Source organism: Leucoraja erinacea, chromosome 6 (genome assembly GCF_028641065.1).
Source record: "Leucoraja erinacea ecotype New England chromosome 6, Leri_hhj_1, whole genome shotgun sequence".
In the NCBI taxonomy this organism is placed as follows: domain Eukaryota; kingdom Metazoa; phylum Chordata; class Chondrichthyes; order Rajiformes; family Rajidae; genus Leucoraja; species Leucoraja erinaceus.
The window spans coordinates 45,250,348-45,269,335 of NC_073382.1; the positions used below are offsets into that span (position 1 = coordinate 45,250,348).

Below are 18,988 nucleotides of genomic sequence, written 5' to 3' on the forward strand. Positions count from 1 at the left end.
GGAGTCGCATGCTCGTGGGACAGGCCCTTTAGTTTAGTTTAGTGTCAAGGTAGAGTGAAAAGCTTTTTGTTGTGTGCTATCCAGTCAGCAGAAAGAATATACATGAATACAATCGACCCGTCCACGGTGTACAGATACAGGATAAAGGGAACAACATTTAGTGCAACATAAAGTCCAATTAAAGATAGTCCAAGGATTCAAACAAAAAGTGGAATAGGTAGAGCAAAGGGGAAGATACCGAGTGCAGAATATCTCAGCATTGTAGTGCTTCAATTCCATAGACAAACTCCAATGTCTGCAATGGGATAGTGGTGAATTCGACAATGCCCTAGATTATAGATGGACCATTCATAAACCTGATAACAGAGGAGGAGAAGCTGTTCCTGAGTTTGGTGGTGTGCGATTTCAAGCTTCTGTACCTTCTGCCAGCCGAGAGCGGGGAGAAGGAAGAATGTGTGGGAAATGGGTGTGCATCAGGTGGGGTACAGGAGAGGGGGGAGAAAAAGAGACGGGGGGGGGGGCATTTAATTTGATTGGAGGTGGAGGGAAACACAGTATCTTGTTTAGTTTAGAGATACAGCATGGAAATAGGCCCATAGCCCACTGAGACAATGCTGACCATTGATCGCCTGTTCACACTTGTTCTATATTATCCCACATTCTCTCCACTCCCTACAAACAAATCTTTACACTGTACCTTGGTACATGTGACAATAATAAACCTAAAACTATGGACACAGGTTTAAGATGAGAGGGAGAAAGATTTAATAGGAAACTGAGGGGCACCTATTTCACACAGAGGGTGGTGGGTATATGGAACGAGCTGCCAGAGGAGGTAGTTAAGTCAGGTACTATAACAACATTTAAAAGACATTTGAACAGGTACATGGATAGGAAAGGTTTAGAGGGATGTGGGATAAAGGCGAGCAGATTTAGATGGGGCATCTTGTGTAGATGGGATATCTTGGTCAACATGGGCAGGTTGAGCAGGGCCTGTTTCCGTGCTGTATGAATTTATGACTCTATAACCAGTGTAGATGAGGTATCTTAGTCGGCATGGGCAGCTTGGGCCGATGGGCCTGTTTCCATGCTATATAACAATGACTCACTGACTAGTGTAGATGGGGCATGTTGTCTGCATGGACGGGTTTGGCCGAAGGGCCCGTTTCCATGCTGTATGACACTCTGACTAGTGTAGATGGGGCATCTTGGTTGGCGTGGGTAGGTTTGGCTAAAGGGCCTGTTTCCGTGACTATGGGCTTGTTTCCAGGCGTGTTTCCATGACCCCATGGCTCCAAATGTACGTACGAAGAGTCTCTTGCTCCGCTTCAGTTTGAGCTGGGCTGACCAGAAGGAGATGGTTCCATCTTCTCTCATCATGATGAAGCTCTGGTCAGGAGTGAAGTAAATGCGTAGGATCAGCTCAGCGTGAGAGAGCTCCCTGAACGTGGCTGGAAGGGAGAACGAGACATGTTTTGATCGCACGTAAGACTCCTCAATCCTCTTGTACTTCAGTTGCATGTATGTACAGAATTCATCCTGTCAAACGAAAGGTATGGAAAGGGATTATTCCAGCACACCGAAAACATAATCAAAAAGAATCCCTGCACCTCCTTCTAACTACAGGTACTGTCTGTATGGCGTTTGCACGTTCTTCTTGTGATCACGTGGGTTTTCTCTTGGTCCTCCGGTTTCTTCCCATATTCCAGAGGCGTGCAGGTTTGTAGGTTAATTGGGTTCAATAAATTGGCCCATGTGTAGGACAGAACTAGTGTTCGGGAGATCGATGGTCAGCGTGGGCTCGGTCCACCTGTTTCCACACTGTTACTCTAAACTAAAGTAAATAAGCTGCCAGAGGAGATAGTGCCGCACACTATGACAACATTTAAAATACATTTCGACAGGTATACAGATAAGAATGGTTTAGAGGGATATGGGCCAAATGCGGGCAGGTGAGACTCGTGTAAATGGAGCATCTTGGTCAGAATGGGCAAGTTGGGCCTAAGGGTTGGTTTCTGTGCTGTATGACTATAACTGGACAAGATGATCAGAAATGATTTACTGACTTTGCAACTATTAAAAATACATTGTGATGATCTATTTATTCCTGTGCTACAGTGCTCAGATCCTGTCATCTGAGTTGCATAACACTATTCCTGATAAATTTTAGATTAACTTACAGTAGGATGGCTTTGAGGTCAAAGTAATGATTTATAATATTAGTCTCTAGTTTAGTTTAGAGATACAGCACGAAACAGGCCCTTCGGCCCACCGAGTGTGCGCTGCCCAGCAATCCCTCCACACTAACGTTATCTTACACACAAAGGACAATTTATAATCTGTGCGAAAGCCAATTAACCTACAAATCTGCACGTCTTTGGAGCGTGGGTGGAAACAGGAGCACCCGGAGAAACCCCATGTGGTCATGGGGAGAACGTACAAACTCTGTACATTCAGTACCTGGAGTCAGGATCGAACCTGGGTCTCTGGTGCTGTAAGGCAGCAGCTCTACCACTGCGCCTCCATGCCGCATAATCATTGTGTAGAATCCTAAAATAGACCAGCCATGATTGGGAGGCAGAGTAGACCGGATGGCCAAATGGCCTCATTCTGCTCTTATGATTTATTAACTTATTATAACCAAGTTGCCCAGTTCTGCAGTTATGCCGTTATACATACCCATTCAATCTGACCATCTGCAGAATAATCAATCTTCCTGAACAGTTCCTCTATTTGGTCATCATGCTAGAACGAAGAACAGTAAAACTGATTAAACTAGAAACGGTTAACACTGGCATTTTCAAATTAGGTCTTCACAGTCATGCAATCAGGTGAAACTTCAAGCTTAAGTTTATTGCCAACTTCTGAAGGATTCTGACCCAAAACTATTCCTTTTCTCCAGAGATGCTGCCTGACCCACTGAGTTAGTCCAGCACTTTGCGTCTATCTTCGATAAACCAGCATCTGCAGTTCCTTCCTACACTTATTGCTAACTTCACAGATGCGTCATAGAAAGCATTTTATCGAGATGCATCACAGCATGGTTTGGAAACAACTCCATCCAAGACCACAAGAATTTGCAGAGAGCTGTGGACGTGGCCAGACCATCACGCAAACCAATTTCCCTTCCATTTACTACATTTACATTTTAGTTTTTAAGTATTGAGACAAAAAAAATCTAAATTAAAGCCTAAAGTGTAAATGAAGTAATTGGAAAGGAGGTTGGTTTGCGTGATGAACTGGTCTTTACTTTAGATACAAGATACATTTAATTGTCATTTGGACCCCTTGAGGTCCAAACGAAATGCCGTTTCTGCAGCCATACATTACAAACACATAGTCCCAAGACACAACATAATTTACATAAACATCCATCACATCGCTGTGATGGAAGGCCAAATAAACGTATCTCTCCACTGCACTCTCCCCCCCCCCTCCCATGTCAGAGTCAAAGTCAAAGCCCCCGGCTGGCGATGGCGATTGTCCCGCGGCCATTAAAGCCACGCCGGGTGGTGCGAGGTCGCACACCGGGTCTTGGTGTTAGAGCCCCCGGTGTGCGCTCGCAGAGTCCCGCGGCCATTCCAAGCCGCGCGGGGCAGTGCTGTAGGCCCCGCTCCAGGAGCTCTTCGACCCCGCAACTCGGGCGGGGGAAGTCGCCGTTGCGATAGCCTTGAAAAGTGGTCTCCCTCCAGGGACCCGCGGGCTCCCGGTGCCGCCGTCCACAGACCTGCCGTTGAAGCCTCCAACTCTCCAGTCGGGCCGCAGCAGCAGCAGCGCTCCTCCACCGCTCCACCCGCTCCGGACTCGGCCAGCCCCGCGACGGCGACGGTGAGTCGTAGCACCAGAGTCCCCGGTCTCTTCCTGTTGGAGGCCGCTCCTCGTTGCGGCCCCAACGACAACGGAAACCCGACGAGAAAAGGTCGGGTCTCCAGTGCAGGGAGAGATTTAAAAAGTTCCCCCCCCCCCCCCCTCCCACCCCCCCCCCCCCCCCCCACACACACACCCCAACAAAAAATATAAAAAAACTACATAAAAACACACAGACAGAAAAATAATAAAACGCGGACAGACTGCAGATGGCCGAGATACAGCGCAGAAACAGGACCTTTGGCCCACCGAGCATCCCGAACCCAGTGATCACCCCGAACACTAGCACCATCCTACACACGAGGGAGAATTCACAATTTATAGAAGCTGATTAATGTACAAACCTGCATGTCTTTAGATTATGGGAGCAAACTGGTGCACCCGGAGAAAACCCACGCAGTCATGGGGAAACCTTACAAACTCCGCACAGACAGCACCCATAGTCAGGATCGAACCCGGGTGTCTGGTGCTGTAAGCTCTATCACTGCGCCATTGTACCGCCACTTCGCGCTGCCTCGGCAAGGCCACCAGCATAATCAAGGATGAGTCTCACCCCGCTCACTCCATCTTTTCCCTTCTCCCATCAGGCAAGAGGTACAGAAGTGCGAAAACACGCACCTCCAGATTCAGGAACAGTTTCTTCCCAGCTGTCATCAGGCAACTGAACATCCTCTCATCAGCTGGAGTGCGGTCATGACCTCCTATCTGCCCTATTGGACTCATCTTTAATCAGATTTTATTAGACTTTACCTTGTGCTAAACCTTTTATCCTGTATCTGTACACATTGGACGCTTGATTGCAATCATGTATAGACTTTTTCGCTGACTGGACAGCAACCAACAAAAGCTTTTCACTGTACCTCAGTACATGTGATAATAAACTAAACTGGAATAACTCAGCAGGTCAGGCAGCATCTCTGGAGAACATGGATAGATGACTTAGAATGCAACTAAAAATTGTTTCATTGTACCTCGGTACATGTGACAATAATAACCTAAACTAAATGCAAAAGTACAGTAAGGTACAGCTACGATATTTCACCAGCCCTCCCATGCTGCAAGTGCAACAAGTTTTGTTCCAATCGGTGGTATATTGTAAAAGTTAGCGAGATTTAAAAATCTTTATAAATGCGTGTGCGCAGATCGATCTCTTCTGCCAGTCAGCTCCGCGGGGATTCCCCTGTCACTCCGCAGGACGGTCCACTCCTTCCTGCGCAATCGTGTCTTTACTGGAGCTGAGGGACACTATGGATGGCCGGTGGAAGTCTCCAACGGACACAATTTTCGGAGGGACCGGAAGCGACCCGGCGCTTGAGATATATTGCCAAGCGGAAAGCGGAGAATCTAATCCCGGCGGAGAAGAGCGTTCAGCGCCCGCTGTGAGTTCCAAATGCACTGACATCACAATGCGTCGCATCTCCAGCCCCGTCCCCTCTGGTCCCCCTCCCCTGTGATACCCCCCGCTTCCCCTTCGCTCCGCTTCCCCCGTCTTTTCTCCTCGCTCTCCCCCCCCCCCCCCCACACTCAGGCGCAGCCGTAGCTTCTGGTGCTTCTGGGCCGAGCCGAGGATCCACGCTGATGGCCAATGCTCACAAGAAGGGAGAGGAGCGGAAACCTCGAGATCCTGGGGAGGGAGAGTGGAGGGGGGAGGGGATAGAGGAGAGGGAGGGGGGGAGAGGAGTTATGGAGGGAGGGAGGGAGGGACTGAGGGTAGGGGAAAGGAGAGGGAGGGAGGGATTGGAGGGTAGGAGGAGAGGGAAAGGAAGAGGGAGCTGAGGAGGGACCAGTGGGAGAGGAGGAGGAATAAAGAGGAGAGGGGGAGTAGTGGAGGGGGGGAGGGGAAGGTAGGGAGTGGAGAATAGAGGGAGGGCAGTGGGGGAGGTGAGGAGGGATAGTGGGGAGTTGTGGGGGAGGTGAGGAGTGGGAAAGTGGGGGATAGTGGGATAGAAAGGGGGTAGGGAGGGGAGAGGAGCTATGGAGGGAGGGAGGGAAGGAGGGAGTGACTGAGGGAAAGGAGAGGGGAAGGTGAGAGGGAGGGGAGGGGAAAGAAGGAGGAGGGGGAGAGAATGCTAAGGATGAGGGGAAATGAGCTGCGCCTGTGCAGTTGGGGGCTATGGGTGAGTGGTGGAATATTGCGTTGGGGGTGCAAGCCTCCTGTGTGACAGGGACCCAACGGGTCCCACAGTCTAATTCTACATAAATTACACATATAATTCTGGGCCGGTTACCTGCAAACTGGTTACCTGTGTAGGAAGGAACTGCAGATGCTGGTTTAAACAAAGATAGACAAAAAATGCTGAAGTAACTCAGTGGGACAGGCAGCATCTCTGGAGAGAATGAATGGGTGACGTTTCCAGTCGAGACCCTTCACCAGTCTGAAGAAGGGTCTCGACCCGAAACGTCACCCATTCCTTCTCTCCGGACATGCTGCCTGTCCTACTGAGTTACTCCAGCATTTGTGATTTATATCAGGTTACTGTAAACTGGTCACCTGTGGTCTGGTTACCCAGTATTGCTGACAATTTATCGTATTACTGATCTGTGGTTGTGTTGTATAAATAGGTTATTTTACACTCTTTCTGTGGAGGGCTTGTTTGAGTTGTGGGTGTTCAGCTGCTACTAGTTGGGAGGTAGACCTAGGAAAACACCCTACTGATAGTGAAAACTTCTCACGACAGGGAAAATTAACATGGTACATAAGTGAATACAAGCTCATTCTCCAATACTTACTATGGCATGATATCCCAGGCATTTCTTCATTATCATCTTAAAATCATCCACATCCAACGGTGTCCTACCATTGTGTCTAGATTCCTGAAAGACAGAAGCAAAGACAGATTTCTTATTTGGAGCATTGCATGCAGTTCAGGTCGCCCACTTACAAGAAGGTTTACTAGAATGACACAAAGTGCTGGAGTAACTCAGCGAGTCAGTCAGCATCTCTGGAGAACATGGATAGATGATGTTTCAGATCAGAGGTCCCTCTCCACGTTCTCCAGAGATGCTGCCCGAGTCGCTGAGTTACTCCAGCACTTTTTGTACTTTTTAAACTATGGATAGATGAAGTTTCAGGTCGGGTGGGAAGCTGGAAGAGAGGACGGGAAGGAGAAAGCATAAAGTTGTGAATCTGTGGAATTCTCTGCCACAGAAGGTGGGGGAGGCCAATTCATGGGTTGTTTTCAAGAGAGAGTTAGATTTAGGGAAGGATTTAATAGGAACTTAAGGGGCAACCTTTTCATACAAAGGGTGGTGGGTGTATGGCACGAGCTGCCAGAGGAGGTAGTTGAGGCAGGGACTACCATAATGTTGAAAACCTATTTGGACAGCTACATGGATAGGATAGGTTTAGGGGGATATGGGCCAAATGCCGGCAGGTGGGACTGGTGTAGATGGGACATGTTGGTTGGCATTGTGAAGGCTTGTTTTCATGCTGTGTGACTATGACTCTAAACATTTAATCTACATTTGATTTAAACCAGCATCAGCAGTTCTTTCTTGCACATTTAATTTAATGTTGTTTCTTTCTCCAGGGACCTCTTTGAATTTAATTTGTATCTTTGATAGCAAATGACGTAAACTCACTTCAAATGCAGCCTGGATGCTTTTCAGATGTGTCAAGGAGACATGCTGTTCAATCTGAAAGTAAAATGGCAGTGATTATTTAAAAATAGAGAATGTTTAATTGTCATATGCACTTAAACAGAACAATGAAATTCTTGCTGGTAACAGCGCAACAGATCTGTAATCACAGTACTCTTTAGATAGCATTGGGCAGCACAGTGGTGCAGCGGTAGAGTTGCTGCTTTACAGTGCCAGAGGCCTGGGTTCAATGCTGACTACAGGTGCTGTCTGTATGGAGCTTGTACGTTCCCCCTGTGACCACATGGGTTTCCTCACGCATTCCAAACACATACAGGATTGTAGGTTAATTAGCTTCACTAAAATTGTAAATTGTTCCTAGTGTGTAGGAACGTGTTAGTGTAAAGGGCCTGTCCCACTTGGCCGTTATTTACACGACAGGCCGGTAGTGACTGATGCGCGACAGTTACACACGTCATCATGGGTCCGCATAGCCATCTGGAGCACGTGACGTCATTTGAAGATAGACACAAAATGCTGGAGTAACTCAGCGGGACCGGCAGCATCTCTGGTGAGAAAGTCAAAGTCAAAGTCAACTACCTTGCTGTCTGAACGAAATTTTGTTGCCTTGCAGTCCTATATATAGTAAAAATGACAAAAACACACAATAAACACAAATTAACATCCACCACAGTGAGTTCACCAGACACCTCCTCACTGTGATGGAAGGCAAAAGTCTTAAGTCTTTGTCTCTTCCCTTCTTATTCTCCCTCTGCGCCGAGGCGATCCAGGCTTCAGATGTTGTGACCCCGCGGGGCGATGGTAAGTAATGTCAGTCTGTGGCTGAATCCGAGCTCCGCGAACGGGCCGGTTCAACTCCGCGGCCCGGGGTGGTCGAAGCTGCGGCCCTGGGTGGTCGAAGCTGCCAAAGCTGCGGCCCTCCAGTCCAGCGGACGCAGCTGTTGTTGGGGGAGCTCCGGAGAACAGGTCACCAACCCGTGACTGTGAGCTCCCGACGATGTCGTCCACTGGGCCCGCGGTCGGGTCGGGTGGCCGTTGCCGCCGGAACACAGCCCCAGCCCCGAGGCCGGGTCGCCGCTACTGTCGGAACACCACAGCTCCGGAGTCGGACCGCTATTAGACCTTGGCGCAGGCGGAGATGGAGACGGGGGAGACGTGGGATACGACAAGAGAAGTCGCATCCCCCCCCGAAGGAAGAGACCAAAATGGTCTCCAAAAGGAATGGATGATGTTTCGGGTCGAGACTCTTCTTCAGTCTGAAGAAGGGTCTCGACCCGAAACGTCACCCATTGCTTCGCTCCAGAGATGCTGCCGGTCCCGCTGAGTTTCTTCAACATTTAGTGTCTATCTTCAATCGTCTTGGGCCCTGTTCTGGGAGTAGGGGCGGATCCGGATCCGCAACGGCCGTTATCCCCAGGCCGAGCTCGGCGATCGTTTGCCTGCTTCTGCTGCTGTTGGAGGTGAAACGTTGCACCACACCGGGGTCTTGCGCCTGTCCCTCTTTGGCCTTCAGTTACGCGACAGGCCAGTGGCGAGCGAAGATTTCATGCAAGATGAAGTCCAGACTCCTCCACGCCATTCCACACTCCTCCATACCACTCCATGTGCCTATCCCGCGCTACTCACATGCTACCCACATGCTAGCAGGTCGCAATGACGGCCAAGTGGGACAGGCCCTTTAGGGATGATCGTTGGTCAGAGCGGACTTGATGGGCCGAAGGGCCTGTTTCCACGCCGTATCTCCAAAGTTTAAAGAATAACAAAAAAGTTCAATAAATAAAAACTTTGTACAAAAAGTGTACAAAACAAAACAAAAGCCATAATTCCCTGGTACAACCAAGCCAGTTCCCAGTTCATAGTTTAGTTGGTGTTTGGAGCATTCAAGAGCCTGATGGTTGTTGGAAAGTACCCATTCGTGTACCTGGAGGTCACGGTTTTCATCCTCCTGTACCTAAAATCTCTGTACTTCTTGTATCTCCCCTACTAATCATATTTCAATAAAGCTGGCATCCATATTATAATAAATGCACCACAGAAATAAGTGGAAGTCAAATTTTTATTCAACAATGTGTGGAAAAAATGATTTGCTACCAGTATATAACTGGATGTAGAAATACAAACCATGCAATTCAATACACATTATTACATTACAATCAAGGTCAAGAGTGTTTGTTTGACATATGCACGGATATGAACGGGAACAATGAAATTCTTATTTGACACCCTTGACAAGGTTGAGAGGCGTGCAGTCCGGTTTGTCTATAATGACTACTCAAGACAGGCAAGTGTTTCCGAGATGTTAAATAGCCTTGGCTGGGCGCACAAGGCGCACCAAAGCCCGCTTATGTAGTTTACAGGGAGACTCATGGCATCATCCCCAGTAACATATCTCACCTCATTCAATCCAATACCCAGACAGTCCTCAGGTCACTTTATTTATACTATAATTAGAGCAAATAAAGATAGCTATCTTCATTCACTATATCCATGGACCATCCCAGAGTGGAACATCCTTCTTGACCTCACCAGATGTGCACCAACCTTGCACTCTTCAAGTCACAGTTTGACAACTTGGACATGGCTCATCTCATCAAACTTTCCAACATAAAAATCTAAATAACCCTTTTGCAACCAGTGCCCATGCAAGCGAAACCTGCATGAGATAGCCCAGCTGTTAGCGGTTGTGCAGTAGCAAGCAGAAGAAGCAGAAGCTGCAGCTTCAACGCCACCAGAACAATAAATATGTAGAAAATTAGCAGTTATTCTAAGTAAGCCAGACTATGAGATTGCAAAAACCAAAGTGCATAAAGCAACCATGGTAGGGGAAAGTCTATCGTGGTTCGGTGCTGAGATAGGGTTGTGGATGGTGTTGTGCAGGTCGATGGAACCACGGGTGCTGTGAAGGGGAAGAGACTGTCAAATGTGAATGAGCTACCAGTGAACAGTCTGCAGTGGAGGCCACAAAGCAATAGGGCAGATCTTCCACAGACCGGAGTTTTCCGGGAGACTGCACCCTGAACCAATGCACACAGTCTTCTGCATTCGAAATAAACTTGGACAGGTTGGACTAAAGGTTGCACAGTGGTGCAACAGTAGAGATGCTGCCTTACAGCACCAGAGACCCAGGTTCGATCTTGACTACGGATGGTGTTTGTACGGAGTTTCTACGTTCTCCATGTGACCACGTGGGTTTTCTCCGGGTGCACCAGTTTCCTCCCACACTCCAAAGGTGTACAGGTTTGTAAGATAAATGGCCTCTATAAATTGCCCCTAGTGTGTAGGGTAGAACCAGCTGGTCGCTAGTCAGCATGGACTCAGTGGGCCGAAGGGCATGTTTTCACACTGTATCTCTAAATTAAACCATAATGCTATGCCCTCTGGTATTTGATTTTTCCTTTAGTTTAGTTTATTGTCACATGTTCCAACGTCCAACGAAAAGCTTTTTTTTTGTTGCGTGCTTTCCGGCAGCGGATAGACTATACACGATTACAATCGAGCCATCCACAGTGTACAGATACAGGATAAAGGGAATAACGTTTAATGCAAAATAAAAATCCAATGAAGCCTGATTAAAGATAGTCCAAGGGTATAAGATAGACCGAGGCTATCAAAGATAGTCCGAGGGTATAAAGAATATGTGTGTTATGATAGTGTTTATAATTTGTTTGGTTGTTTTGTTGTTTGGCTTTTGCACAAAAGTCCGCGAGCATTGCCACTTTCATTTCACTGCACATCTCGTATGTGTATGTGACAAATAAACTTGACTTGACTTGACTCCAATGGGATAGATGGTAAGTCAGGACCGCTCTCTAGTTGGTGGTAGGATGGTTCAGTTGCCCGATAACAGCTGTGAAGAAACTGTCCCTGAATCTGGAGGTGTGCGTTTTCACACTTCGTACCTTCTTGCCTGATGGGAGAGGGTAGAAGAGAGAGTGACCAGATTATGCTGGTGGCCTTACACCCTGGAAAAAAAGGTTGTGAGAGTCTACCCTATCCATGACTCTCATCATTTGAGATACTTCTATCTGGTCTGTGCGTTGATGCTGGTTGCTATGACCAAAATCCAAGGTCACGTTTCTCCCATTGACTGATACATAATGATGTCCTTATTGGTGCAGCAAATTCACAAATACCTAATCTGCGGTGAGTTATCTGAATGATGACAGATGTCGCCAGCATCTGCAGCCAAGAACATTCATCACATCTGCCACATAACTATGATCAGCAGATAACCCGATCTATAGGCAGCCTCAGCAGGTCAGGCAGCATCTCTGGAGAACATGGATAGGTAACATTTCTGGTTCGCACCCTTCTTCAGACTGTTCCACTGCGAAATCCTCTCAAGGTATGCCTACTTTGCAGGAATAGTTCTCCTCCTCGCCCCGAAGGTAGTTCAGTGTGATGCTCTCTCACTCAATCTCTCCCTATGATTATCCACCTATGGCTCAACAGGCTTTTCCCTGCCTCTCCTCTCATCCAGCTTTCTCCCCCACCCCCACTACAATCAGCCTGAAGAATGGTATTGACCAAAAACGTTGCCTATATATGTTCTTCAGAGATACCGCCTGACCCTCTGTCTTTTTATGTAAACCAGCATCTGCAGCTCAGCACTTTGTTCAAGACTCTCCATTCCACTAACCTCAGTCACTATCAATTCCTACAGTCAGAAGAGCGGCACAGCGGGGCAGCAAAAAGAATGGCTCCCCCAGAGCACCAGAGACACAGGTTCAATCCTGCCCTCGGGTGCTGTCTTTGTGAAGTTTGCACGTTCTCTCTATGACAGCATTACTTTCCTCCTGGTGCTCGGGTCTCCTCCAACATCCCAAAGACGTGCAAGTTTGTAGTTTGTTAATTGGCCTCTGTAAAATGTCCCCAGTGTGGGAGAGTGGGTAAAAAGTGGTGCTTTTTATTAATGCAATTTATTCCTAAAAAGCAAGATTGGCAAGATGCATTGTGGACTTGAACAAACACCATTTGGAAAACTGACAGAAGTTGATTACGTTCCTCGTGTTGATAGAGAAACAATCTTGTTCGGCAACTCTCTGCACAACCCAGTGATGAGGAACGGCGAGATATTAATGGGGGCAGTCACGTTTGATATATTTGAAGCGTTGATGGTTAACTATTATGTGGTTAGGTAACTATCAATGTGAGATAAACAAATGGGGCATGGAAACAGAGAACAATAACAGACCGGTACGATTCACTTACTGCGCTTGCTAGCACACTCTAGTAGACACCGGAGAATTCTAACTCAGCAAATCCAAAGCTTCTTTATCACTTTTCTCGCTATGGAAAGATCACTATTTTAAAAAAAGTCCATCCACTCAATGTAGTCATTATTTATTCAATTGTATTCCTCACTTTCCGGTTAGGAATACATTTAAAAGCCTTTCCCAGCTAAGCAAACTGATACACTGCATAATTTTCAACATGGACTCATTGCAGTTATATCTTAATCATTACGGTAAAAATACTTAACACGCTTACATTTGCTTACCTCCATGCCGGTAAAGGTTCTTTGAGAATGGAATTAATCTGTCTGCCTTGAAGCTCTTAATTCATCCGACTGACTCCAAACCCACTATATTGCTGCTGGTCATAAATTATACATTGGAAACCAACACAACTCGAGTGACACCATCTCCACCACTACCCACACGGACTGACATTGAGTTATACGACCATATATTTTGCATGGTTTCTGTGCTTACAATAATTATAATATATTGGTTAGAGGTTAAAAACATTTACCACACTGCTAGTTTACTACTAACATTTCCATAGGCAGTTTTGAATTACTCGAGAGTCATACACATCGACAATGGAACAATTAAATCTTACTTATTTTTAGTTAAGAAATATAGCCTAGATCTAGGTTTAGAGGGATATCGGCCAAATGCAGGCAAAGGGGACTAGCTTGGATAGGGCATCTTGGTCAGCATGGATGAGTAGGGCTGAAGGGCCTGTTTCCATGCTGTATGAATAATGTAGTAATTTTGCAGAGAGTGTATATTTTTGTATATTCCTTAATCTATACAATTTTCCTGATCTGAAAGGGTGTCAAAGGTTATGGGGAGAAGGCAGGAGAATGGGATTGAAGGGGAAAATAGATCAGCCATGATAAAATGGCAGTGGACTCAATGGGCTGAATGGCCTAATGGTACTCCTCTGTCTTATGGTCTTATGGAAACTGACGTTTTGACCCACTGAGTCCATGCCGACCATCGATTTCCCATTCACATTAGCTCTATGTTATCCCACTTTCTCATCTACTCCCTACACACTTGCGGCAATTTACAGAGGGTAAATTAACCTATAAACCTTCACGTCTTTGGGATGTGGAAGGAAACCGGAGCACTCAGAGGAAATCCATGCGGCCACAGGGAGAATGTGCAAACTCTGCACAGGTAGCACTCAAGGGCAGGATTGAACAGAGGTCTCTGGCACCGTGAGGCAGCAGCTCTACCAGCTGCGCCACTGTGCTGGATAGAACAATGGCTTGAACAATGTGCTTTCCTAATGTAATAAATACAGGTTATTGAAGTATGATATTGGAGCAAATCCTATATCAACCTGGATTTTGTGCCAAACAGAAAGTGTTGGGAGAGATCAGAGGGTCAGGCAGCATCGTTTATAGAGATGTATCATGTGCTCTTCATCAGGCATCAGATTCAGCTGTACATACACACAGCAGGAAAGGGAACGCATTCCTACCAATGTGGAGGAATGAACTGCAGATGCTGCTTTACACCAAAGATAGACACAAAAAGCAGCAACCCATGGTTAGGATATTGATTTCTCCAACTTCAAGTGACCCTTGCATCCTCTCTCCCTCTCCGTCCCTCCACCAGTCCAGCCGACCTACTAGTTTCATTGTAGTCCTGCTGAGTTTCACTGTTTCACGCAGAGAGTGGTGAATCTCTGGAACTCTCTGCCACAGAGGGTAGTTGAGGCCACTTCATTGGCTATATTTAAGAGGGAGTTAGATGTGGCCCTTGTGGCTAAGGGGATCAGGGGGTATGGAGAGAAGGCAGGTACGGGATACTGAGTTGGATGATCAGCCATGATCATATTGAATGGCGGTGCAGGCTCAAAGGGCCGAATGGCTTACTCCTGCACCTAATTTCTATGTTTCTATGTTTTCTATGTATCACTCGTTATCACCTCTTCCACAGCCAACAATGGACCATAGTGGGCTCCACCTCTTCTAGATCATCATTGCTTATTGCATATCTTTCATACATTTTTCTACTTACTTTTAATTTCTCTCATTTCCCTTTCCCCTGATTCTTAATCTGAAGAAGGGTCTCAACCCTAAACATCACCTATTCCTTTTCTCCAGAGATGTTAATCCAGCATTTTGTGTCTACTTTCTTACTAAACACAGTTCAACACTGGCTTCCGTATTATATTAAATTTAGCACAGAAATAAGTGGAAGAGTCAAGCTTATTAGTTTTAGTTCAGAGATACAGTGCGGAAACAGGCCAGCAATCCCCGTACACTTGCACTATCCTACACACTAGTGACAATTTATAATTTTTACTGAAGCCAAATTAACCTACAAACCTGTACGACTTTGGAATGTGGGAGGAAACAGGAGCACCCGGAGAAAACCACGCAACTATGCAAACAACATACAAACTCCGTACAGATGGCACCCATAGTAAGGAATGAACCCGTGTCTCTGGCGCTGGAAGGTAGAAACTCTATCACTGCGCCACCATGCCACCTCTTTTGTTCAAAGCTGCGTGGAAAAATTGATTTACTACCAAATATATAACTAGGAGGCAGAAATACAAACCATGCAATTCAATACATATTACATTAAGATCAAGATCGAGATCAAGTGTGTTTGATTGACATATGCACGGATGTGAACGGGAACAATGACATTGTTATTTGCTGCAGCTTTACAGGTACATTAACACCACCACAACAATAAATATGCAATAAATTATCAGTTATTTGAAGTAAACCAGACTATGATATTGAAAAAACCAAAGTGCGTAAAGCAACCACGATAGTGGAAATTTCGTCGTGGTTCAGTGCTGAGGTAGCAGCGAGATGAAAACGTGGCCAGGGTGGTGTGGATCTTTGATGATATTAGCTGCCTTTTTGATTCCGTAGATTCCTTCGACGATGGGGAGATCAGCACCCGTGATGGACCAGGCAATGTGTGGTAGGGAGGTCAGTACCTGTGATAGACCGGGCAGTATGTGGTGGGGAGGTCAATATCCCTGATGGACCAGGCAGTGTTCACCACTTTCTGCAGCTTCCTTTGTTCCAAGGCATTTCATTTGAGTTACTGAACCAGGCCATGATACAACCAGTCAGTATGCTCCCAACCACAGACTTGTAGAAAATTGTAGTATTCTACGACAAACCGAATCCCCCTCAATGATCTTATGAAAGCGAGTCATTGATAGACTTGCTTTATTGCTCTTTGTCCCTCAATGGGGTAAAGGTGAGTCTGGCAGTACCCTAGCTTATGGAAGGCCCATTCAGAAGCCAAATAACAGAGGAGAAGAAGCTGTTCCTAAGTCTGGTGGTGTGTGCTTTCCAGGCACGTGCCGTGAGTAATTACTCAAGGTAGGCAGGCAGTCGGCTTTTTAAAACAAATTAAACCGCGCATGCACAGATTGTTCTCTCCGTAAAAATAAAAATAAAAACAGTAACAATTCAATTTGCCCAAGGCTTCCTAGTCTCCTTTATTCTGAATTACTGAATGGGTGGGGGGTGAAGGGTGATGGCAGGTGGAGAGATGGTGGGAAAAACAGGAGTAGAGGGAAAAGTTGAATCAGTTGTCATCTTATTGAATGGCAACACTTGTTCAAGGGACCAATTGGGGGGGGAAGAGTTCCTTTCACAGCGTGTGGGGAGTCTGGCCAGGGGTAAAGTTGCGGGGAGGGCAGGAGTGTTGAGAAGGAGGTGGTCGGGGATAATGCCAGTAAACTCACTCACTGCTGCTGCGGCGCTCCGATGCGGAGCGACCGCATTGTAGCCGGGGGTAGAAGCAGCTCGGGGAGCTGCGAACGGCCGCCGGGACCCGACAGCAGAACTGGCCGCCACTTCAGTGCCTTCTGCCGGCCCGCTCACCTCTGGCAGTGCTCTCCGTCTGAACACCTCTCACCGGCCGCTCGCTCATGTCAGCCGCTTCCCGCAAATCCTTAAATTCCCACAGCCGAGTAACCTCAACCGCTCTGTCGGAATTTAAGGATTTGCGGGAAGCGGCTGACATGAGTGAGGCCAGCGAGCAGCAGGAGAGAGGTTTTTAGACAGAGAGTTGCCAGAGGTGAGCGGGGACCGGCAGAAGGCGCCGAGGTGGCGGCTGGTTCCGCTGTCCGGCCCAGCGGCCGCTCACAGCCACCCGAGCTGCTTCTCCCCCCTGGCCTCAATGCGGTGGCTCCGTGCAAGGAGCGTCGCAAGTGGCATGATCCCGACCCCCTCCTTCACAACACTCCTGCCCTCCCCGCAACTTTAACCCGGGTCAGACTCCCCAAACGCTGTGAAAGGAGCTCTCCCCCACCCCCACACCCCGGGAAATACAGTATTTAAAAACATAAAGCACCAAGAAATGTACTTACCACATTATTGGTACATGAACTCCATTCTTCTCTCTTTATTTCCTAAGATACACTTAAAATAATGCCAATCGATATTTGAAAAACCCGACAAGAAACTAGCGCTGCTCATGTGCAGTAGGCTGCTATGCCTGCCCAGTGCTGCAAAGGCAGAATTTCTGCTGCCTTCAGCCCCGCTTGAAATTGACGGTTTCCAGCAGCGTCACTTTCATTTCACTGCACATCTCGTATGTGTATGTGATAAATAAACTTGACGGCACGTGGGCTGCACAGACCTTCAAGGGTTACAAGCGCTACGGTTGAAAGACAGAGAATTATGCCTACCTAAGAGATCGATCTCTTAGATAGGCATAATTCTCCCATGCCTTTACTATTTATACTTAGTAATTACCGTTTTATAATTTTAGTCAGGGTGGGCAGTGCCTACCTTGCCTGTCCTGACGGCACGTGCCTGGTGCTTTCAATCTTCCGGTGGACTAGGGCGGGGAGGAAGAGGAATGACCAGGGTGGGACAGGGACAAGTCTTTGATTATGTTGGCTGCTTTCCCAAGGCAATGTGAAGTGTAGATGGAGTCAATGGTGAGGGGGTCTGGTCTGTGTCATAGACTGGGCTATATCTACAACTTCGTCCCAACTTGCCTATGCCGACATTTTTACTAGAATGTTCCTGGATTATAGGGTATTAAACATAAGGAGTGGTTAGATAAAGTTAGCTTGTTTTCTCTGGAGCATCAGAGGTTGAAGAGAGACCCGATAGAATAATATAAAATCATGAGAGTCATAGATAGGGTAGACAGTCAGAACCTATTGCCCAGGGTGTAAATATCAAAGTCTAGAGAGCATAGCTTTAAGATGAGAGGAGCAAAGTTTAAAAGGAAATATGTAGGAGGAGTTAGTTTGTGGGCTTTTTAAATCTATTTACAGAGGGTAGTGGGTGCCTGGAATGCACCATGCATTTCAGGCACCCATGTGGTGGAGGGAGATACAATAGTGGTGCTTAAGAGACTTGGATGGCCACATGGATATGCAGGGAATGGAAGTTGGACTTTGCTTCATGTTCAGCATGGACATCGTGGGCCGAAGGGCCTATTCCTGTGCTGTACTATTCTATGTACTATCAGGTCTAAGAAATCATGGCCCAAGAATATCATAGGTTAGTAGTGTCTGAACAGCTTTAGTTAAGTGTTGCAAATGTTCTATACACCACCTCCTTCCTGTCGCAAGAGGAAGTCAGAGCAAGTTGTCGGTTGGAGTGCTTGTTTAGAAATTCGGCAGCCATGGAAACTAACACAGCAGCTCGACCTGCAGTCAATCACTAATTACATAACCCAGTGCCAAATACCGGGGTTTTACGGAGCATTTTACTGTCATTGGTTAGAGTATCAGTCAACTACACAGGACAGTGGCGCTGAGGTAGAATTGCTGCCTCACAGCGCCAGAGACCCGGGTTGAATCCGGACTCTGGGTGCTGTCTGTACGGAGTTCGTACCTTCTCCCAGTGATCGTGTGCATTTGCTTTGGGTGCTCCATTTCCTCCCACACATGGGCTTGGCATGGTGGGCTGAACGGCCTGTTTCTACGCTGTATCTCTAAACTAACCCACCGTTGGTGAGACCGCATTTAGAATATTGTGTTCAGATCTGGGCACCATGTTATAGGAAAGATATTGTCAAGCTTGAAAGGGTTCAGAAAAGATTTAAGAGGATGTTGCCAGGACTAGAGGGTGTGAGCTATAGGGAGGTTGAGTAGGCTGGATCTCTATTCCACGGAGCGCAGGAGGATGAGGGGAGATCATATATAGAGGTGTACAAACAGCAGGCTTGCATCCAAAGAAAAATACGTTGTACAGTCCCCCAAAGATGCACGTTAGCAGGACCTACGGAATTCACCAGATCCAAAGGTTCACATGCCATTCTCCCAAGCACAACTGGCCCAA

The 18,988-nt window shown here is 47.0% G+C and overlaps 1 protein-coding gene across 2 annotated transcripts in view; it reads right to left on the reverse strand.

The window, feature by feature from the left end:
* The window catches only part of wdr95 (WD40 repeat domain 95), a 74,609-nt gene that overhangs the window by 50,641 nt on the left and 4,980 nt on the right, over window positions 1-18,988 (reverse strand). For both annotated transcript variants that reach the window (XM_055636870.1, XM_055636869.1), the window contains exons 3-6: window positions 7,450-7,503; window positions 6,598-6,681; window positions 2,680-2,745; window positions 1,309-1,539 (exon numbers count right to left, since the gene is read on the reverse strand). In XM_055636870.1, coding sequence (XP_055492845.1) covers window positions 1,309-1,539; window positions 2,680-2,745; window positions 6,598-6,681; window positions 7,450-7,503 — 435 coding nt within the window. The remainder of the gene's footprint in view (window positions 1-1,308; window positions 1,540-2,679; window positions 2,746-6,597; window positions 6,682-7,449; window positions 7,504-18,988) is intronic.